This window comes from Branchiostoma floridae, unplaced genomic scaffold (assembly GCF_000003815.2).
Source record: "Branchiostoma floridae strain S238N-H82 unplaced genomic scaffold, Bfl_VNyyK Sc7u5tJ_1495, whole genome shotgun sequence".
NCBI lineage: Eukaryota > Metazoa > Chordata > Leptocardii > Amphioxiformes > Branchiostomatidae > Branchiostoma > Branchiostoma floridae.
In genome coordinates, this window is record NW_023365730.1 from 198,143 (window position 1) to 221,059 (window position 22,917).

A 22,917-nucleotide genomic window follows, 5' to 3' on the forward strand; every position below is an offset into this window, starting at 1 on the left:
AAAGTAGACAGTAATCTCCAAGCAGATGCTACAATGGCATAAGATAATACCAAACTGGCCAAGGAGTGTAGTCAGCCAAAAGGTGTCCATTTGCCTTGTATGTAAGCTGAGGAACGTCAACCAGCAGATACCATTTCTTCTAATATCCAGGTAGATGTACAGGTGGCAAAAGATAGCATCAAAGCTTGCTAAGGAGTACAGCTGGCCAAATGAAGTCATCAGATAGCGAAACACACTTCTAAGCCGACTTCACTCCTCTGCCGCTTTTGATACAGTAACTCACTCACTCACAGTAACTATGCTTATGCTAATCTTATGCTACCGCAGGATCTGCTTGGAGATGAAGTAGACAGTAGTTTACTGTAGTGGTGGTTTGTAAATCAAGAGGCAACTTCTTCCTAGTTGATGATGATTTTCTTCATGGCGGCATTGAGCAGACTGACGTCACCCTTTATCTTCTCGGACAGACGCTGGATCTTCTCGCGAGAGTCCAGAACCTCGACGGACTGCGTGTAGGGGTCATAGGTCACTTCGAACGGCCGCTGTATTCTTGAAGCATAAGATCTGGAATAATATAGATAGAAAATATATATTTTAGTTAGATATTTCATTAGGTAATGCTATCCACATTATTTTAGCACATTGTAATATTGTAATATATCATTTCCTCTCCGTTGTTATTTCATCCGAAATAGAATAACACAGAAAAACTGTGTTACATCAATGAGATTTGTCTTACCTTAGAGCCTTAGTTATATCAAGGAGATTAACCTCCTTGGTTATATTGAGGTTTGTTGAACCTGACCTTCACTTATGCTTTGATAATGGCAGTTTAAATAAAACAATAATTCCCTCGTATCTGTAAAGTTCCAAATGGTAGATTAGAATATCCTCGTGTTAGGGGAACACTATTCTCACCTCAGCTGCTCCTTGGCCTTGTCAAAGGTGTCAGAGACAAAGTAGACATCCTGGTAGTTGACGTCATCATATGGTTCCACTGCCGTCACTTCCGGTTCGAAGTTCTTGATTTCCGGTTTGCCAGACAAAGCATACTAGCAAAGACAAATAGCAATTTTCAGTTTCAGTTTGGAATGAGATACACTCCCACTTGTAGACGAAACAAGTTTTGGCAATAGTTCTATGGAGCAAATACCCATGCATGTGTTTTTCTGGTCTATTTATTTAAATGGTCTTTACTTTTATCTGAAAGAGTGCTGATACAGTACAAACCATGTTATAACTATGTGTTATATAATTTTATCTAAGATATGCTGATGATACTCACCTCCAGCTCCCCGTAAGAGGAGAGAAGTCCTGCACCATAGGCCTTCAGCTTGTTGTCCTGTCTGCACAGGCCAAACTCCACAGTGAACCAGTAGCACTGGAAGTTATGACATAAGCAATAATTTATTCGGCTATATTGATTAAAACACGACATCAACAATGCATATAGTGAGATCGTGCGGCATGACTTAGGTTATGGGTTCAAATTCTGTCATTCCACCGCCCCTGTGTCTTTTGGAAAGGCACATACAAGACTTTACCAATCACTAGCTTCACCCAGGTGTACGAAATGGGTACCTGCCTTATGTTGGGAAGTACAAGGCCGTCGAAGGAAAGGGAAGAGCTCTGCTTTCCAATACCGTGCTCTAGGCACAGTGGATAACAGCAGACTACCCCTACGGCCTCAAAACTACCATGGAACTGTCTTTACTTTATCGACCGTATTGCTCTCTTTAAAGTAAGTCATCAACTTTAATTTAATGCTATATTGTTCTTGTCTGTCCAAAGGTAAATGAATGATAGAAATAATCAACTTGTATAGGATGCGTAGTGTCTATGTTTCAACTGGTCCTACTGTTTCTCACCGTGGCCAGTTTCTCGATGTCTTCGTCAGAAGCCCCCAGGGACAGCAGGCCTATTTCCTGCAAAGAGTGAGGAATTGTTATAAGTTAATTACAGATCGCGCCTGTCTGTTTGAAACTTCTTTTCTATTCCTGACTTTCTGGCACTTTTTTTTCTTTCTCGTTATAAATGTTTCCAGAAGACACACAAAGCACCAGTCACACTTACACTTTCTTCTTCAGTACACAGAAATATGATTCCAGTGCATATACATATGAGATACTATGATATCATCTAATGATTTGCTAAGATTTACTGGCACAATATTAATTTACAATAGGTAAAAATCTCCTATAGTTAACGAACTTGAGCTTTGGAAATGTTGATAATTTACCTGTGAAAACTGCGCGAAACTTGGATCTGATAACATAGGCACGTGACCAAGGAGCTCGTGACAGCAGTCTCTGTGGGGCAAAGAAGGATGGTGTTATGTTGGGTATTATTCACTGCCCTGTAACAACGAATGTGTCGATACTGTAGAATAGATAGAGTAAGAGCTCTTGGTGGTAGAATGTAGTCTCTCTTCTTCGCAAGCTCCAAAGAGAACAAAGTTTTCCGTCAGTTCACCAAGGAGGTTTTCACAGACAGGCACATGCCGTACGCGTTAGGTCTGCTGTGCGATCGAGATGGGGGTTTACGTCTACTTACTAGCCAACAGACAAAGTGACTTGAAAGGTTTGTAATTCCATAATTCGCTCATCTAAGTAACACTGACAAATTCGTATCTAGAATTATATTTATCTTTATACAAACATGCAAAACGCGTACTTACGGTTCCGGAGAGTGGTGCGGTTTGGAGCCGTGTCTGAGGTACTGGGTACACTGAAACACGCGGAACGTGTACTTACGGTTCCGGAGAGTGGTGCGGCTTGGAGCCGTGTCTGAGGTACTGGGTACACTGAAACACGCGGAACGTGTACTTACGGTTCGGGAGAGTGATGCGGTTTGGAGCCGTGTCTGAGGTACTGGGTACACTGAAACACGCGGAACGTGTACTTACGGTTCGGGAGAGTGATGCGGTTTGGAGCCGTGTCTGAGGTACTGGGTACACTGAAACACGCGGAACGTGTACTTACGGTTCCGGAGAGTGGTGCGGCTTGGAGCCGTGTCTGAGGTACTGGGTACACTGAAACACGCGGAACGTGTACTTACGGTTCCGGAGAGTGGTGCGGTTTGGAGCCGTGTCTAAGGTACTGGGTACACTGAAACACGCGGAACGTGTACTTACGGTTCCGGAGAGTGGTGCGGCTTGGAGCCGTGTCTGAGGTACTGGGTACACTAAAACACGCGGAATGCGTACTTACGGTTCCGGAGAGTGGTGCGGTTTGGAGCCGTGTCTAAGGTACTGGGTACACTGAAACACGCGGAACGTGTACTTACGGTTCCGGAGAGTGGTGCGGCTTGGAGCCGTGTCTGAGGTACTGGGTACACTGAAACACGCGGAACGCCAGACTCGCCAGGAAGTCTCGAGCCGACACGAGACCTGCTACGGGACGGAGCTGCCAACCTGTTCTCTCTGGAAAAAAAAAGCAACAAAAACATTATGTATCTAACCTCTTTCGCAGACGTTTGAAACAGTGAAGAAGGCTTACTTGCCGTTTAAAATACAGGTTGACAGCGGATACCAACTTATTGACAGTGAATACCAACCTACTGTCTTTACGCCCGCAAAATGGGTATGGGACTGACTTTATTGCGTCCTTTGTACGTGGCATTTGTTAAGATTCGTTTGTAACTTGAGTGCAGAGACCAATTTTCCTTGTCAAAGAGCAAATGATAGAAACAAATATATTATTAAATTCTTTATAAAATAGAGGTTGGTTGAACTTGAGCAACAACAGACAAGGCTCAGATGTAGAGTTGCCACCCTCTGTACTGCTTGTGATATTATAGCTGACGAAATAACGGATCTCACTACCTTTCAGGAAGTTGGACACCGCCTCCAGCTGAGGAACTTCATCTGCACTGTGGGGCGAAAAAAGAGAAGGTTAAATTTGTGCAATACATTGTTGTTGGTAAAAATTAATAACAAATCGTGGTTGTCCATCGTGTCCGATGCTGACTTCTGTGTGCCCTCCTCTCTCATCTGTAACAAATATAGCACAATATATAGATGACTTTAATTACAGATTTTATTCAATCTAGAAAGTAATGCTAAAATACAAACTCATGCTATGATCACACAAAGACTACTATTACCATTATCTATACCAATTTGGCCTTTCTTACCTGTATCCGCAGTGCTTCTCCAGCAGTTTGAGGCCTTCGATGTGCTCTTTGCAGGAATGGGTCTGGTACAGCGATGTGAGGGAGTTGTACACGATTCCCCTACAAACAGTAGGTTACATTGCGTTATGTTTTACTGACTAGCTGCCTAGTTTCCGAAAGAATGGTGCATATACAACTTCGCTGACACGCTTTGCGAAAAATAATTCAACAGTTCATGGTTGGTGGCTCTGACACCTGAAGGTATGAGCCTAGTGGTTGGCTGAACATTGACGCGTCAGAAGTACAAAGTTGCATATTGGTAATGATATATACAAATTAAATTTGTTCCAGGCTTCGCTAACCAACACGTACTCAATGTCAGATAAGTGCAGATACACATTACATAACTTAGAACCTGAGGTTAACCAGGAGCTGGGGGTCTCCAGATCAAACTGAACTGTCCACGCCCAATGCAGAACAACGTGGCGAGAACTGTCTGAACTGTCTGTAGCCGCCAAGCATTAACTAATGATGCATGCGAACGATTGATTGATTGATTAAACATGGGGTTCACTTCACTTACCAAGTTTCCGTTTCCTCTTCCGTGTACTCTATCACCGGTAGGGGTTGGCCACTACAGTAAGAAACAGTGAGACAGTGTACGTAACTGTGTATATTTCTGTTTGATCCATGGACGGTAAGCATAATCACTTTCATACATGTATAAGACATGAAATAAACGTACACTTCTCCCAAAAACATACATAAGGACTTAGTTGACAAGTAAGCCTAAATTAGATTATCGTCGTAAAATTGGAGATATTGAAATCAGTTGTTGTGTTTGCTTGCTTTTTTGCAAAAGTTAGATAGAATGTAAGGCAATAGTGGTGGAAAATGATACTTAAAGAATTGGACGGTCCAGTGGTTTTGTAATTGAGAGCCAGGATTAGCCTGATTTAATCGCGCTTCTCAGGCCCGTCGTACATTGCCGCGCCGATCCGCGGGGAGGAGTCTACAAGCTCCGGATAGCGGAGTTTGCGTTACACAGACTAAGCCAGGATGACTTGTGGCCAATTCTACACAGTAATGTCGTTTGGGGCATACCCACTAAACTTGTCATAACAATGATCGATAAGTTGAATCGGGCTCTCGCTCTAACTAAAGCTAAAGTTTCAATGATTTATAACAGCATCTCACTAAATATACAGGCTAGTGATCAATGACGTCACCGTGTGAGTGTTGTGTATATAGTAAGTCTAGACATGACGTCAGATGTGACGTCATACTCACTGCCTGTATTCGAAGGCGGCATCCGCTATTTTCTTTCTGCGCGCTCGGTAGACTTTATCTGAGAAACCCTGGAAAAATGGAAGTGGACCGTTAGTCATGTAATGGGGTACATCAACCTAATCTCCAAGCAGATCCTACGGTATCCATAAGATAGTATCGAAGCAGGGCAGCCCGGTTGTCTTGAAATAAAATAGATTGATAAACGAAATCGATTAAAAATTTCATTGATTCAAGGTTTTTAGTTTCAAAGCATAACATTTATGGCAATGAAACGAATGAATGGATGGCAATCTTTCTATGCTGCCACTGTCTGTGTAATAGGTAGAAAGTATACTTGGAAGAATTTCTTTTATAAGTTATTAGGGCTTGGAGGGCTCAATCACATACAGGTGTTCACAAAGTCATAGAAAACATACTTACCGGATGGTCTGCGTCCAGTTCGGGTTCGAACTTGGTGACCAGATGATGGCACTTGTCCAGGTCTGCGATCACCTTGGGAAACCACGGACCTGTTGAAAAACAAAGGTCAGATGAGTCAAATAGGGCAAAGAAACGACTAGAAAAAATTGTGCAAACGTTGAAACAGATCATAACCATGTCAACGTATGTATAAGCTAGCTTAGCCAACTAAAACAAGACATATAGAATACAACACGGTGTATTTCGTATCAACCGAGGTATCAGCCCGACCGCGACAAGAAACAAACTTATAAACCTGGAAAGATGGTTGCTTTCGAACATAAAGGGCATAACGCGCTTGCCTACCCTAACCGTTTGGGTGTCAGACTCAGACTACATGCTTGGGGATATCACCCTTGCCCTGCTCAGAATCAAGGAAACATGCAGTCCTATTGCCGCACCTCGGGCAATCACTTGAAGTCACCCGAGTTTGCATAAAATGGCAGCCGCTTCAGACCCCTGCGATCTAGCCCTCGCAATTCATCCCATTGCGGCATAGAGAGAGGTATCCATTACCTTCGCATAATTCAACCAGGTGTCATTATACCGCCACCTCATAAAACGTTGTTAAAGAGGCCTTCAACGCTAAAATATCTGGATTGTATTACATTTAGGATATGTAACATTTGGTGTTCAAGACAATCTTGGAAAGACCTCTATACTAAAGTTTTTTTGAGGTGGAGGTATTATGACACCTGGTGGAATTATGATAGTCGATGTTACCACCAAACAACAGCGAAAATTACAATGACACGAAATAAACGCACCATCCACGTCTTCTCCATTCTCGTTGAAGAGTTGCAGGCTCTTGACCCTCCCCTTGAGCGAGATGACCAGTCCGGGGATGTTCCCTTTGCGCTCGTCACGCTCGCACCTCACCAGGACACTGACGTCACCGCCGCCATCTTGGGAAGGGCGGGACTCGATGTGGTGGATTTTCACGTGATATCTCTGATGAAAGGGAATCAAGGTCTCAGAACACAGTTTTTCGGGTATGGGGATTTACATGGTTAAGGACCCCAAAGTGAGGTGGTTCGACGACTCAAAACCTATAGTAGGGTGCAGATACAATTCACAAGAATTTAGTATGTTGAAGTTGAGGGTACAAGCTACAAAATATCTGAAGATGAGCATAGATTTGCCGGCTCGATTTTCCATAACAGACACTTTGATTTGACCCCCAGCGGAGGTCATGGAACTGCAGGCGGCGAACAGGAAGTGCCGGTAACATATCAAGGCGCAAATTCCCGCCGGCCGAAAAAGCGACGTAATCCAACTTATACAGTATGAACACCGATGTATTCCTCTACTATTCACCACAGATTCCATCTCGCTGTCGTGCACGGAAGAATAAATACGGCCTTTGCAAGTACCGCGATGCACTATTTTAACCCGAACTACTTTTGGGGACGGGGGTCGCGGATAAATACTGTGTTATGAGACCTCAATTGATGTTGCTTTTAAACGGTACTGAATATACGCAGCTTTAAATATCTAGGTATTGCCACAAACCAATAATTTATCAACATGCATCAATGTCATTATCGTGATTTTATATCCATAATCATGATTTGTAATCAGAACGTTATATACCATTTTGATAAACAAGTATACAATGTTAATGACCTTGAACGCATTGGCATGGCCTTCAACGCAACCGGTCGATCGGTAAGAAGACAAGCTTCTTTGTCGCTATTATGATTTTACATCGATATAACATTACATGTAATCTCAGCTAATCGTTTAATCAAAAGTTTTAATGACCTTGAACGCGTCCAAAATGGCGGGCAGTCTATCGAACCCGTCGTTCGGAGAGAAGACGATGGTGGCCTTCACGGGGACGTTGTTGTCCTCAGCATGGTCCAGCACCTCCAGGTCCTCGTCATCTTCAGACAGACTCAGCTGCCGCCATGCACTAGACAGGCGCCGCCCTGATGTCGTAGAATAGAGATATGATATGATATGATATATGTGTATCGTATATGTATTGTATTGTATTGTATTGTATATGATTATGTTTGTATTTACGACACAAGCCTGGTGATTAGTGGCCACAATGTTTCGTACTAGTCAAAACCTGAACAAACTTAAAGTTAGAGATATAAAACTTAGTGGATAATGATGATATCAGTATAAAAGTAACATTAGGTATTCCTCTAGCTTACATCGTTTTACTGTTCACACTTACAGGTCTCAACCGGTTATTTCCTCAGACAGCCAAACCATGTGACTCTCGAAGATAACGGTATACAAGATGCAAAACTTCCAAGGCAATGTTTACCGATACCTCATTGCATGCATGCACCATCCTTAAGCTTATTTCAACGCCTAGTAATGGTCTTGCAATAAACAAACCCGTCTACTGCATTTATAGAAGTGCATTCAGATTAAAATAATTGATTATTAATCATTAATTAAACCGTACCCGGATTGTCGATTTTACCTGTAACACGGCAAAGCTCCTTCTCTGCGCGTGCGTCGTCAATCAGGCTCCGCCGGCGACCATGGTAACCGTTTGTCTGGAACACATGTCAAAAACGTCATCAGGCGAGTGAAGCTAAAGGTAATTAATGATTCCATAACCTTGTTAGATAAGTAGCCTCCACCAGGCCTTCCTACGGGGGTGCGGGGATCGTAGAATTCGGCAAAAAACTGGCCAGGGGCTAGTCAACGCTAAGGTTAAGACCAACTCCTCTGGTAGCAAAACCCCCTAGCAAATTATTCTCCTCATAATAGCCAGCGTAGTCATTCTAGTACAGACTACTTGTTTATTACGCTGTAGAGGTAGTGAGTCGTTATCCACTGTGTCTATAGGGCACTGTGTTAGGAGGACGAGCCCGTCCCTCTCCTTCTTCGCCTTTCTAACCTCACCGACCAAAATTAAGTACATATTTTTATACCTGGTTGCAGTGAGGGAAGTCGCATTAAGCGCCTAACCCAAGGCACAACGCCTAGCTGGAAATAGAATAACTTTATTGCACGACAATTGTATATGATACAATGTATGGCAACAACTATTACACTAAGTACAAAACAATGGTATAGGATAAAACCCGCAACGTTAGCGACGTTTCTCCACAGCACATATTATTGAAACGTATAATTTATCAGTGAAATTTAAGTGAAACTTGAAAACAAAATAATCAGACTTTACGTTTTTTTATAATTACATAAAACTATTTCTGAAAAGATGATTCTACTTTTAGGTGGTGTCAACTATAAAGACTCCTACCTTGCAGGGGTTAAACGCTTACAATTGCCAGAACATGAACATGGCAGTTAATGGGAGAATATTAGGTTGAAAGGATCAGAGAGCACGACTCCGTGGCAGTAATAGCAGGGTTGGTGTGAATCTCACGCAATGCTAGGATTGTTGGATTATTTGCATAAGGAATATGTCCGTATACGTGTGTGTGTGGGGGGGGGGGGGGATAGAACTGGTCACCTTACAACCAGGTCCAGTTGCGAAACGCCCTATCTGTATCTGTATCTTTTGTATCTGTATCTATATAGCCGGTATAACCGCCGTTCAGCGTAACACACTAGCTTCGCAGGCACGTGGCGCGACAGCAGCTGGTTGTATTACAACGAACGACCACAGAGGACATCGCGGAAGAAGTCTACGAAACGAGTAGCGGTCAATAGAGCCGATTGGAGATATTGCACCAAAAATAGAATGGTTCTGGAGAGAGATGGCCAAAGAGATAACTGTTCATTTGATTGATTTTTTATCGATTAATTGATTGTTTGAAGTGAAGCACCCATTAGCACACCTCGGTGAAGTGAGGAAGGTCGTGTCAAGTGTCTTTCCCAAGGCCGTGAAAAGTGCCTTTCCCAATGGCACAATGTCGGGGCACGGCGAGTATCGAACTCGGGACCTCTAGATTCCGAGCCGAACGCTCTACCAGTTACGACGCCACAATTATAGACGAGATTAGCGGTTTTGTGTGGAAACCGTTTTGTAAAGCAGCCACAACCCTCTGTTGCCCCGCAACGTTACTGAGTTCTGGGAATTCGATGATGACATGTCATTTCCTATATTGTACGTCATCCTACCATGCTAGCTGAAATTCTAGGAAGGGATTAAAGTTTGCATCAGGCAGTTTCTACGAAATAGGATTTGGTACGAACGTAGCTTTATCGCATATTTTCGTTAAAAATAGAACATATTTGATAGAGCTAAATATCACTATCTGTATAGAAGGTATGACCACCCTTTGACGTAACACACCAGCTTCGCGGAACGCGGCGCGGTAGCAGATGGCTATATTACACTAAACGACATGTCACTTTGACACGTAACCTACACAGAACTGTAAGCTATATAATGAGGATGCCACTGTGTGATCTAGTGTGATCTAAACACTAACTAAAGCGGCGATTTAGAAAATCTGCCGTAGAAATACAGACATTTCAACCATGTTGCTGTGTAATGAAATCAGGTTGTGGACCTGTCTTACACGCTTTCTCTGCATGTGTGACTGCCGAAAGTATATGTAATCCAAATATCATAACTGCTAAAGATAGCTCACCCCAGTTTTGTTAGTGTCACATAAAAGATTCTCTTCCTATGGCATTTGTTTTGTTTGTATGATAACATAATATCACTATCGTTTTCTAAATGCGTTGCTAAACATAACAAATCGACAATTTGTGAATACGATAAAAAGGTAACAAAAACAACACCAGATGTTGCCTTATGTAAAATGGGTGAAAGGTTGGCACAGTTTTTCTTATAAATGTCCAGATCCATATACGTTAGACAGACAGACAGCATATGTTCAATACAAGGAAACATTAATATTCAAATCGTAGGATACTAAAAAAAAAAAACCGCTCGTTATGTAGTGCTATCATGTTACCAATTCAAAAGAAAGAACTATAATACTAGTATTTCAATGAAGATAATACATCCAGGTAATAAGATACACCAAAAATCAATTACTCAAGCAACTGGGTAGGATTTTGAAACAGTCTTTTCAGACAACCACCCGGTATCTTTCCTCAGTGACGTATAATACTTTATTTTTGGCGTATGATACTCATCTAATAGCTTACTTTTCAGCTCAATGTATGTATCACCGTTTGACATGCTACACCTGCATTTTGCATATATTTCGTTCTCGTTTATAGTCTATTTTCGGGATAGACTACCAAGTCTTGCTGAAGGAGTGAAACATATTTTCCATATACTGATAAGTAATAGTGATACCATTCAAATCGCATTTAGGCAATATCATGTCAATTTTTGGACGAAAAAATAGCTTCCAATGGCGTGCAAAAATGGACGGAAGATGATAGAGAATTTCCCCAACTGATATACCCGTAAAGTCTGTGTATCGCTATGGCCGAGACGACTAACTTACACGTAATTCACACTTTGGATGAATTCAATAAAGGCAGTACGTATTTCACTTTCACATAACCACAAAAAGGCCTTGGCATCTTGCAGAAAGAACACGGCCTTTCTACATAATAGTTACAGGTAAAAGTACAACCCTTACACAGCGATGCCGCGATGTATCATCATCCGACAGTGTGTCGTGTATTAACATCGCAGCAATGAAAATATCGGACGCTAAACTAGCCGCTCAAAAGACGTAGCTCTATCAAAATAAGTACAGTATTACTAAGTCAGCGAAAGAAACGATTGCAGATTCCATTCGATATAGCCCAAGCATTTTAGTAACTGAAATTGTTGTAATACAACGGATACGTGTAGTACAAATTTGTAACTCTTGTCATCTATATTCATTGTCATACATTGACACTAATTCAGTGGTTGCGTAATAAAACATCATGGTCATATAAAAAAGGGAACATAATTTCACTTACGAACTGGTACTCCACGGCTGAGTCGGAAGCGATGCGGTTACGGAAGCTCTTGGGTTGCTGCTCGTCCTCTGCCATGGTATCGTCGTCGTCTTCTGCCTGTACTACGGTCTGCGTCTTTTCCTCCATCGCTACTGCCACAAACACAAAAATTGCCACAAATTACGACGACGTTTTGTCACTTTGCTGACGTTTCCTCCGTGCAAGGATGGAGACATTAGTGGCAGGGCAGCTGCCCTGTATTTAAACCATGCGTCACAGATCGGCAATAGTCGGACCGTGTCATTTTCTCGTTAGACCAACAAAGGCGCACAATTACATGTTATTTCAAGACCGCGACCGACGTGCGCACAGCTAAGCTCCCTTTCAACTAGACGGCGATTGCGCTGCGCTCTCACTGCGACCTAAATAGGATATGTGTAACCTTCGCTTTCACATTGATTCATACAAAATTTAACAGTGTGATCGAGAAGACATCAATACACACACAGTGTAAAAAGATTCGTTTCTTTTCTGAACAATTCGTTGAGCGATCTGTCAAATTGTGGGCCACAGACAAAGCGTGGTGAGAGCGCCGTCCTAATGGAAAAGGAGTATAAGCAGCCTCATTACTTGGGTGGAAGGGTGGTTTGTGATTACAGAAAAGTGTAAAAATATTCGTTTCTTTTCTATAGAATCAGTTGAGCAATGTGTCAAATTTTAGGTCGCAGAGAGAGCGCGGCGAGAGCGCCGTTCTAGTGGAAAGGGGGTATTAGCAGCGGATGGAAGAGCGGTTTGTGATTACAGAAAACATCAGGTGTAATTCTAACAATTTCCTGCACGTCATTGGTGATTGCTAAACGGAAATTAGAAATGTGGCCTTTTGGCCAGGGCCTGTTAGCTGGGTGTGGTCTCCTTATTGATGACGGGGTAAAACGTCATTGAAAAAGATCACAAACTGCCTTGAAAGGTTTTAGAAAGAATAACAATATTAAGGATTGAGGTAATAAGGGGTTAGTTGAAATAGAAACAGAAACGACCAGTGAAAGATCAAAGAGGACGAAATAATTTTGGAAGACTTCTTTTTCAACAAATTTGGGAAAACTTCTTTTTCATGGCGATCATTTCGACTCTCGTGTAGATAATGTAAAACAGTTGTATGAGGCCCGGTCAGATAGATATGGGCCCCCCAGAGAAGCTTACTTTTTTTCAGATGAAACTTAAATTCTCTACAACGCTTCTTCGTTGAAAGCTACAACCAGTTTATTAACCTAAAAAAAAAAAAAAAACTCTGTAGTCGATATAACCGCCATTCGGCGTAACACACCAGTTCCGCAGGCCGGCGGGGCAGCAGCTGGTTATGTTATTACTAGTATGCTAAACAATCTGTCACACCTGACGTTTGCACTTTTGATTATAAGCGATGCGTAAAGCTGCGTTTTTCTGAACGATATCTGTATCTATATAGCCGGTATAACCGCCCTTCGGCGTAACACACCAGCTTCGCAGGCACGCGGCGCGGCAGCAGCTAGTTATTTTACACCGAAGGACCCGTCACACCTAACTTTTGCACATCTATCTGCAAGCGTTCTTTAAAACTATCCAGAGATGATGTCCCTACTGTGCTTGGTGATAGCAAATTCCACTCTACGATAGTTCTGGGAAAATACGAATTTTTGAACACATCAATCCTAGGTTGGTAGCTCTTGTACTTGAAGTCATGGCTGTTTCTTTTTCTTTTTCGAGCTGGTATTAGATACTTATCAGTCGGTACATCCACCAGTTTATTGATAATGTGGTGGTACCTCATGTACAGTGAGATACCACCTTTACTTTTCCAAAGATAAGCCTATGAGTAGCGGCGAATCTGGTCTGGCTAAAATTCAGCAGATTCCAGCCGACCTGAACCGGTCACCATGCGACGGCGATCGCCTCTTACTGTCGTTGCCGGATGAGCCGTGAACATGGTCTTTATCAATGAAGTGTTGTAGCGGATTGTTAAGATCTAGTGACTAGATGTAGGTACCGTTACAGAAAATTCAGGTTCATTGTACGGTTCAGGTCCAACGGATGAGGTCCAGGTCCGAACCTTAACCTGGAACTAATTGTTTGAGAAAACGCAATGGTATTTTTCGTTACAAAGGAATCTTTTGTGGAGTATCAAAATCCAACTGGCGGTTTAGAAACCTATCTTCATGTAAACAATGCTAAGTTTGTACGGCACGAAATCTGGTATTTAAGCAAACTTAAACTCAACGTAAACGCGACGTTTCTTCACCCTTTCCGCATGCGCAACTTAACGATTTCTATCCGTGTAGGTAAAGATACCCTTTAATGTTACCATTACGTAGGCATGGACAGGTGAGTTTCTTCACTTTTCCACGGTGCCTTTCCGCAACTATTCCATGCTTAAAGGCGTCGTTAATAGCAACATTTCCGTATCCTTTACGGGCGGAAAGCACGCGTTTCTAAAAACCTTTCCGTAATCTTACAACCACCACTTCCGTCACGATTCTCCCACGTTTATGTGCCGTTCACACAGCCTAAAAGGCACGTGAAGAAGTGCACTTCCGTCAGCTGGTTATGTTATTTATGCTGAACAATCTGTCACACCTGACGTTTAATTGCATCTTTTAATTATAAGCGATGCGTAAAGCTGCATTTTTCTGAACGATATCGTACTTACACCATGCGAGTGAGTAAGGAAACCGTACGTACGTAGCACGTGTAGATAGGGCCTGCACACGTTAACGTGGCAATCGCACAGAGACCGTACGTTGTAAGCCCGTGCAACTCACCTACCACTTGCGCAACGAACGATGAACGCAACCGCTCGCAGCCAGGCGTGGCGTGCAGACCACGTACTTACACCTTGCGCAATCGTGCGAGTGTCCTGCGTTGACGTACTCCCTCCCTGCTCTTGCCAGTCGTTCCCCACGTTTTCAGAAATACGTGGCGGACGTGGCCTCCCAAAAAAAACGTACAGGGGAATTGCACGTGCGGTGGGTTGTTCCCCTAGCTTTAGGTAGACAATAGCAGAGAAAGTCCTGTGTGTCGCGCACTAATAACACTTGCCATAGTACCCGGTATGGCTGTCCTTGGAAGTGGGACTATGACACCAAAACGTTGTACGTGTACAAAACAACCAGCTATTGTTATTATGTGTTTTGTGTGGCTTTGGTAAGCCTGACGTGTGTAATAAGGTCAAAATTCGGGTGAATGTGTGTTTGCCCGCGAGAACCTTAATAAATAAAACATTGAACATTGAACATTGAACAACCCCGGAGGGTTTTCACAAGGTGTTATGTTGACTTAACGAACGATTATTATGATCAGGTGAAGAAAAGTTCATTTGATGCTTTAGCCTTTGAAACAGGGGAGATGTGGACCAGAGGCGGCGGCAGCAAATTTCGTGGGGGGGGGGGGTGTGCTTATCTTGAACTACGTGTTATCTAAATGAAGAATGGCATAATGACGCCTTCTTCTACTGTCACGTTAGGTAGACAAAAGCAGAGACAGTCCTATGTGTCGCGCACGCATAACGCTTGCCATAGCACCCGGTATGGCTGTCGTTGGAAGTGGGAACTATGACACCAAAAAGGCACAAAACCCTTGAAGCGTATCTGGCAAATAAGGTACGAGTAGCCTCATGTTTATCTACCTTTTTGGCTTCTGGATTTAACAGAATCTATCATTATTTAACAGCTCGTGTAACTTTAAAGTCAAATGCCAATGTATCAAAACTGTTTACATACCGTTTTTGTTTTTGTGAACTGCCCGAACAGGTGTCTCAAAGAAATGAAAAACTGCAGAGCAAATTGTGGCACACCCGTACAACGAAAATATCCCCGCGAAAAGACTGACCTGGCTATCCATCAAAATTAATCTTATCACTTCAACCAATGATGGCATGTCAGTAAGTTGATCAACCAATCAGAAAGAGATTTGAGGAGGTGCAGAAGTGGTTGAACAACAACAGAAGGGTGAAGGGTGAAGACAGCAAGAAACAAAAGATGTGTCTTTTATCCGTTACACTATTATATCCCAAGGCGATAAGAAGATCGTTAATTGCCCATTTCCACTAGGACGACGCTCATGCCGCTCTCTCTCTGTCTCTCTCTCCCTCTCTCTCTCTCTGTGACCTAAATTTGACACATTGCCCAGCGAATGTCAGGTTGTGTGTTTTGCTGTCCTCTCAGTCACACTTTTACATGCATGGTATATGACATACCCGGTATGAAATCAAAGGTTACACATATCATATTTAGATAGCAGTAAGAGTGCATCGCGATTTGCATCGCCGTTTGTGGAAAGGCCGGGCCGGGCCTTGTTATTAGAAAATGCGCGCCTGAAGTCCGGGATTAATGAGGGCGCCTCTAGATCTAGAATATAGAACACAGTCCATAACAGTGCGAAAACGGTCGCTCTTATGTGGCTGTCCCTTTAAATCCACAACAATTCCGTATTGACATGTTTGCTTCATTAGCGCAAAATTACAACGTAACAAGGTTCAGATTACATACAGTTTTCTCTCTTAGGAAAGTCCTTTTTTTGTTCTTGTGTAACAGCTCAACAAACTGGGTGTACTTTTCTGTACACGTACAAACATTTGGACTGCGGGTGGACAAAAGGTAGCTAAGCCTTTAAGTATTTTTGCCTGGTGAAGGTTTATGACGGTTTTAGAATGCCATGAACCTGCTACCGTGTGTACAAAATCGTGTAGTGTTTGCAAGGCAACCAATAAACACCATAAAGCCAAGGTGTGTAAAGGAACTTGACACCAGATGAGAATTTCAGGTCCCATTATCACCATGACATTACAGCGTCAACAGAAAGTTTAAGCCAATGCTTGCTTCCATTTTTCTTGGAAGGAAAGGAGAGGTATCATATAAGTTACTCAGACTTTTGTTTGTGTCCTTTTTTGCAAGATACGAGAGGTGTCTCTTTTAGCGTTGATCATGAGTTTATGTGTAAATACACTTGGGTAGGTGAGGGGTTTATAAACATTAATAAGAATGCAATGAACATCCTGCCACCGTATGTCCAAAAAGGCTGACTGTTTGCACGTCAATCAACACCATAAAGCCAAGGTGTGTAAAAGAACTTGTCACCAGCTGAGATTTTACGGTCTAATGTCACCATGATAACATCAATATATCAAACGAAGCAGTCATTTTATACAGGCGTTGCCAGTTATGGTCTTGTTGATATGACTAGTCTGCATCCAATTTGTTTCAAACATGAAAGAGCAGAGCCTTTGTCGGGTAAGGTTTTGCTAAACTTTCCCAAGGGAACTAGAAAATAAAGAACATGTTATAGAGAAACGGTCTTTCCTGTATACAGGATAACTGCCCCGTATATGCTTGCCATTATCATTACATCAGTCAAATGCAACTTTGCTCTCACTTTGGTCCCTATGTAGAATCATGTAACATAACGGGAAACCACTTCAATAAGTCCAGAGCCTTATCTATATCATTAAGCTCACTAACCAGATAGGGTGAAAATATCTTCAAGACTCACACAGACATACATTACAGGGTAACAAGGTTCAGATTACTTACAGTTTTCACTCTTCGGAAAGCCTGTTGACAAGAAGTTGTTGCAGTGATTCTTTTTTTGTGTGTGTGTAACACGTACAGGTATTTCATCTCAACCAACTGTGGAAACTTTTTTGTACACGTGCAAACCGTTGGACTGCGCATGAACCCAAATAAAAGGTAACCTTCTCTCTCTTGTCACGTGACGTACAGGTAGGTAGCTAAGCCTTTCAGTATTTTTGCGTGGTGATCTGATAAACTATCCGTGAAAATATCAAAACTTTCTCGATCGAAAAAAAAAGTTGGCTGACGACTACTACAGTGATCACTTGTTTTTTTCTTTTGCAAACTGTTGAAGTTATTGAGTGGAGATATCATGAAGTGCATCTGTGTGCCTAGGTATTCTTTGTGAACATGAGCACACGTTCCACCGTGTATAACGACACAATGGATGTTGGATATGCCGATGACGTTTCCCTGTCGAGGACTATTCCTGTGCCTTTAGCCGATCAGGATACAACTGTGGAAGAGGAGTCTACTCATCTTAACTCCTGGGCAGAAGACAACAGGATGACGCTGAACGGTGGGAAGAGTTTACTTCTCCAGATCTGCTTCAGCAAATCTGCTCCGATTCCACCTATGATCACACTTGGAGGCCAACCAGTTCCGTCCGTTGACTGTGCCAAAGGACTAGGTTTCTACATGGACAAGAACCTCACCTTCGACGAACAGATCTCTGCAATGATCAGTAAAGCATCGCGCAGACTACATTATCTGCGTCTGTTGACGAAGCAAGGTACCAGTGTAACGGACCTGATACAGATATACCTGTCACTTGTACGTCCAGTACTCGAGTATGGCCATGTTATACTGGTCGGGTGCAGTAAGGAGCAGGAACTGGCCATCGAGAGGGTACAGCGCCGGGCCCTGCGCATCATCTCCCTTGGAGGTAGACGCAGTGTGCCCGACTTGCCAACACTGAAGGTCAGACGGGAGGAGGCAGCGGTACAGCTGTTTGAACGCATGCTCAAGGAAGACCACCCCCTGCATGACATGGTTCCACCCACAAGAACAGGGGCCACGGGACGCACACTTAGAAACTCTAGGACAATCAGTTTACCAAAAGCCCGTACTAAGAGACTCAGCAAGTCCTTCCTCCATAGCGCCATCCGTCTATGCAACAAGAAGGTTACACAGTGGTGCTATTAACACTTGTTGTTAGCCATTACCTGTACTGCTTGTAACTCGGTACCGTTTTCCAATACGTTGATTTTAATCTATTATGTATGTTATACGCATGTTAACTGGAATCTACAAGTCGTTGTTTGTATGCAGCTATTGTTATTATGTGTTTTGTGTGGCTTTGGTAAGCCTGACGTGTGTAATAAGGTCAATTCGGGTGAATGTGTGTTTGCCCGCGAGAACCTTAATAAATAAAACATTGAACATTGAACATTGAACAACCCCGGAGGGTTTTCATAAGGTGTTATGTTGACTTAACGAACGATTGTTATGATCAGGTGAAGAAAAGTTCATTTGACGCTTTAGCCTTTGAAACAGGGGAGATGTGGACCAGAGGCGGCGGCAGCAAATTTCGTTGGGCTTATCTTGAACTACGTGTTACCTAAAAGAATAATGGCATAGTGACGCCTTCTTCTACTGTCACGTTAGGTAGACAAAAGCAGAGTCAGTCCTATGTGTCGCGCACGCATAACGCTTGCCATAGCACCCGGTATGGCTGTCGTTGGAAGTGGGAACTATGACACCAAAATGGCACAAAACCCTTGAAGCGTATCTGGCAAATAAGGTACGAGTAGCCCCATGTTTATCTACCTTTTTGGCTTCTGAATTTAACAGAATCTATCATTATTTAACAGCTCGTGTAACTTTAAAGTCAAATGCCAATGTATCAAAACTGTTTACATACCGTTTTTTGTGTGTGTAAACTACCCGGACAGGTGTCTCAAAGAAAAGAAAAACTGCAGAGCAAATTGTGGCACACCCGTACAACGAAAATATCGCCGCGAAAAGGCTGACCTGGTTATCCATCAAAATTAATGTTATCACTTCAACCAATGATGGCATGTCAATAAGTGGATCAACCAATCAGAGAGAGTGTTCAGGAGGTGCAGAAGTGGTTGAACAACAACAGAAGGGTGAAGGGTGAAGACAGCAAGAAACAAAAGATGTGTCTTTTATCTGTTACACTATTATATCCCAAGGCGATAAGAAGATCGTTAATTGCCCATCTCCACTAGGACGACGCTCTCGCCGCACTGTCTCTCTCTCTCTCTCTCTCTGTGACCTAAATTTGACACATTGCTCAGCGAATGTCACGTTGTGTGTTTTGCTGTCCTCTCAGTCACACTTTTACATGCATGGTATATGACATAACGGGTATGAAATCAAAGGTTACACATATCATATTTAGATAGCAGTAAGAGTGCATCGCGACTTGCATCGCCGTTTGTGGAAAGGCCGGGGCCTTGTTATTAGAAAATGCGCGCCTGAAGTCCGGGATTAATGAGGGCGTCTCTAGATCTAGAATATAGAACACAGTCCAGAACAGTGCGAAAACGGTCGCTCTTATGTGGCTGTCCCTTTTAATCCATAACAATTCCGTATTGACATGTTTGCTTCATTAGCGCAAAATTACAACGTAACAAGGTTCAGATTACTTACAGTTTTCTCTCTTAGGAAAGTCCTTTTTTTGTTCTTGTGTAACAGCTCAACAAACTGGGCGTACTTTTCTGTACACGTACAAACATTTGGACTGCGGGTGGACAAAAGGTAGCTAAGCCTTTCAGTATTTTTGCCTGGTAAAGGTTTATGACGGTTTTAGAACGCCATGAACCTGCTACCGTGTGTACAGAATCGTGTAGTGTATGCAAAGCAACCAATAAACACCATAAAGCCAAGGTGTGTAAAGGAACTTGACACAAGATGAGAATTTCAGGGCCCAATATCACCATGACATTACAGCGTCAACAGAAAGTTTAAGCCAATGCTTGCTTCCATTTTTCTTGGAAGGAAAGGAGAGGTATCATATAAGTTACTCAGACTTTTGTTTGTGTCCTTTAAAATTTTTTGCAAGATACGAGAGGTGTCTCTTTTAGCGTTGATCATGAGTTTATGTGTAAATACACTTGGGTAGGTGAGGGGTTTATAAACATTAAGCAGAATGCAATGGACATCCTGCCACCGTATGTCCAAAAAGGCTGACTGTTTGCACGTCAATCAACACCATAAAGCCAAGGTGTGTAAAAGAACTTATCACCAGCTAAGATTTTACGGTCTAGTGTCATCATGATAACATCATTATATCAAACGAAGCAGTCATTTTATACAGGCGTTGCCATTTATGGTCTTGTTGATATGACTAGTCTGCATCCAATTTGTTTCAAACATGAAAGAGCAGAGCCTTTGTCGGGTAAGGTTTTGCTAAACTTTCCCAAGGGAACTAGAAAATAAAGAACATGTTATAGAGAAACGGTCTTTCCTGTATACAGGATAACTGCCCCGTATATGCTTGCCATTATCATTACATCAGTCAAATGCAACTTTGCTCTCACTTTGGTCCCTATGTAGAAGCATGTAACATAACGGGAAACCACATCAATAAGTCCAGAGCCTTATCTATATCATTAAGCTCACTTACCAGATAGGGTGAAAATATCTTCAAGACTCACACAGACATACATTACAAGGTAACAAGGTTCAGATTACTTACAATTTTCTCTGTTCGGAAAGCCTGTTGACAAAAAGTTGTTGCAGTGATTCTTTTTTTGTGTGTGTGTGTAACACGTACAGGTATTTCATCTCAACCAACTGTGGATACTTTTGTGTACACGTACAAACCGTTGGACTGCGCATGAACCCAAATAAAAGGTAACCTTCTCTCTCTTGTCACGTGACGTACAGGTAGGTAGCTAAGCCTTTCAGTATTTTTGCGTGGTGATCTGATAAACTATCCGTGAAAATATCAAAACTTTCTCGATCGAAAAAAAAGTTGGCTGATGACTACTACAGTGATCACTTGTTTTTTTTTTTCTTTTGCAAACTGTTGAAGTTATTGAGTGGAGATATCATGAAGTGCATCTGTGTGCCTAGGTATTCTCTGTGAACATGTGTTTTGTGTGGCTTTGGTAAGCCTGACGTGTGTAATAAGGTCAAAATTCGGGTGAATGTGTGTTTGCCCGCGAGAACCTTAATAAATAAAACATTGAACATTGAACAACCCCGGAGGGTTTTCATAAGGACACTGTTATGTTGACTTAACGAACGATTATTATGATCAGGTGAAGAAAAGTTCATTTGATGCTTTAGCCTTTGAAACAGGGGAGATGTGGACCAGAGGCGGCGGCAGCAAATATCGTGGGGGGGGGGCTTATCTTGAACTACGTGTTATCTAAATGAAGAATGGCATAATGACGCCTTCTTCTACTGTCACGTTAGGTAGACAAAAGCAGAGACAGCCCTATGTGTCGCGCTCGCATAACGCTTGCCATAGCACCCGGTATGGCTGTCGTTGGAAGTGGGACTATGACACCAAAATGGCACAAAACCCTTGAAGCGTATCTGGCAAATAAGGTACGAGTAGCCTCATGTTTATCTACCTTTTTGGCTTCTGAATTTAACAGAATCTATCATTATTTAACAGCTCGTGTAACTTTAAAGTCAAATGCCAATGTATCAAAACTGTTTACATACCGGTTTTTTTTGGTGAACTGCCTGGACAGGTGTCTCAAAGAAATGAAAAACTGCAGAGCAAATTGTGGCACACCCGTACAACAAAAATATCGCCGCGAAAAGACTGACCTGGTTATCCATCAAAATCAATGTTATCATCACTTCAACCAATGATGGCATGTCAATAAGTGGATCAACCAATCAGAGAGAGTTTTCAGGAGGTGCAGAAGTGGTTGAACAACAACAGAAGGGTGAAGGGTGAAGACAGCAAGAAACAAAAGATGTGCCTTGTATCTGTTACACAGTTATATCCCAAGGCGATAGGAGGGTCTTTAATAGCCCATTTCTACTAGGACGGCGCTCTCGCCGCTCTCTCTCTCTCTCTCTTTCTGTGACCTAAATTTGACACATTGCTCAGCGAATGTCACGTTGTGTGTTTTGCTGTCCTCTCAGTCACACTTTTACATGCATGGTATATGACATAACGGGTATGAAATCAAAGGTTACACATATCATATTTAGATAGCAGTAAGAGTGCATCGCGATCACCGTCTTGTGGAAAGGGGGCCTTGTTATAAGATAATGCGTGCCTGAAGTCCGGGATTAATGAGAGCGTCTCTGGATCTAGAATATAGAACTTATTAAGTTTGGGTTCTAGCTGTTGTCTCTCACCAGTCCAGAACTGTGCGAAAACGCTCGCTCTTATGTGGCTGTCTCTTTAAATCCGGAACAATTCCGTATTGACATGTTTTCTTCATTAGCGTGAAATTTACGTAAGATAATATATTGTGTGACGCATTTGTTACCCCACCTTAAAGGTTGGTTCACACATTCGCATATATTCAAGTCCATTTGAGGTGCGTATGAAGCTCTTAGTCTCTACCAGGCTCCACAGGTCGCGGGAAAAATACTACAAATTGGACAAATATATACACATAACATGACAGATGAGTTAGCTGACCGAGAAGTATGGTTAGCGACCCAGCTAACTTCGCTGACATGTTACCTGTTAACG

General features: G+C 42.5%; 2 protein-coding genes across 2 annotated transcripts; one reads left to right on the forward strand and one right to left on the reverse strand.

The window, feature by feature from the left end:
- Positions 1–295: 295 nt before the first annotated feature.
- On the reverse strand, positions 296–12,089 carry LOC118407893 (tyrosine 3-monooxygenase-like). Its single transcript, XM_035808465.1, has 15 exons — positions 11,698–12,089; positions 8,306–8,381; positions 7,627–7,793; positions 6,630–6,813; positions 5,824–5,912; positions 5,404–5,471; positions 4,697–4,747; positions 4,135–4,233; positions 3,824–3,870; positions 3,286–3,421; positions 2,240–2,309; positions 1,869–1,925; positions 1,286–1,381; positions 919–1,052; positions 296–564 (listed from the first exon to the last, which is right to left on the reverse strand). Exons 1-15 carry the CDS (start codon positions 11,821–11,823, stop codon positions 399–401), a joined length of 1,566 nt encoding a protein of 521 aa, XP_035664358.1. The 5' UTR covers positions 11,824–12,089; the 3' UTR covers positions 296–398.
- A 5,375-nt stretch (positions 12,090–17,464) lies between these two features.
- On the forward strand, positions 17,465–21,426 carry LOC118407891. The gene is made up of 2 exons (XM_035808464.1): positions 17,465–18,602; positions 21,382–21,426. Exon 1 carries the CDS (start codon positions 17,628–17,630, stop codon positions 18,420–18,422), a length of 795 nt encoding a protein of 264 aa, XP_035664357.1. The 5' UTR covers positions 17,465–17,627; the 3' UTR covers positions 18,423–18,602; positions 21,382–21,426.
- The last annotated feature ends 1,491 nt before the right edge of the window (positions 21,427–22,917 follow it).

What these genes read in the sequence shown, in the direction of transcription:
- LOC118407893 (XM_035808465.1), bottom strand. Translation starts at nt 11,823, where the DNA reads ATGGAGGAAAAGACGCAGACCGTAGTACAGGCAGAAGACGACGACGAT. An exon ending in GGAGCTTTGCCGTGTTACAG is followed by an intron (nt 7,794 to 8,305) that starts GTAAAATCGACA and finishes CTACGACATCAG; the next exon opens with GGCGGCGCCTGTCTAGTGCA. An exon ending in CCATTTTGGACGCGTTCAAG is followed by an intron (nt 6,814 to 7,626) that starts GTCATTAAAACT and finishes CCCTTTCATCAG; the next exon opens with AGATATCACGTGAAAATCCA.
- LOC118407891 (XM_035808464.1), top strand. Translation starts at nt 17,628, where the DNA reads ATGAGCACACGTTCCACCGTGTATAACGACACAATGGATGTTGGATAT.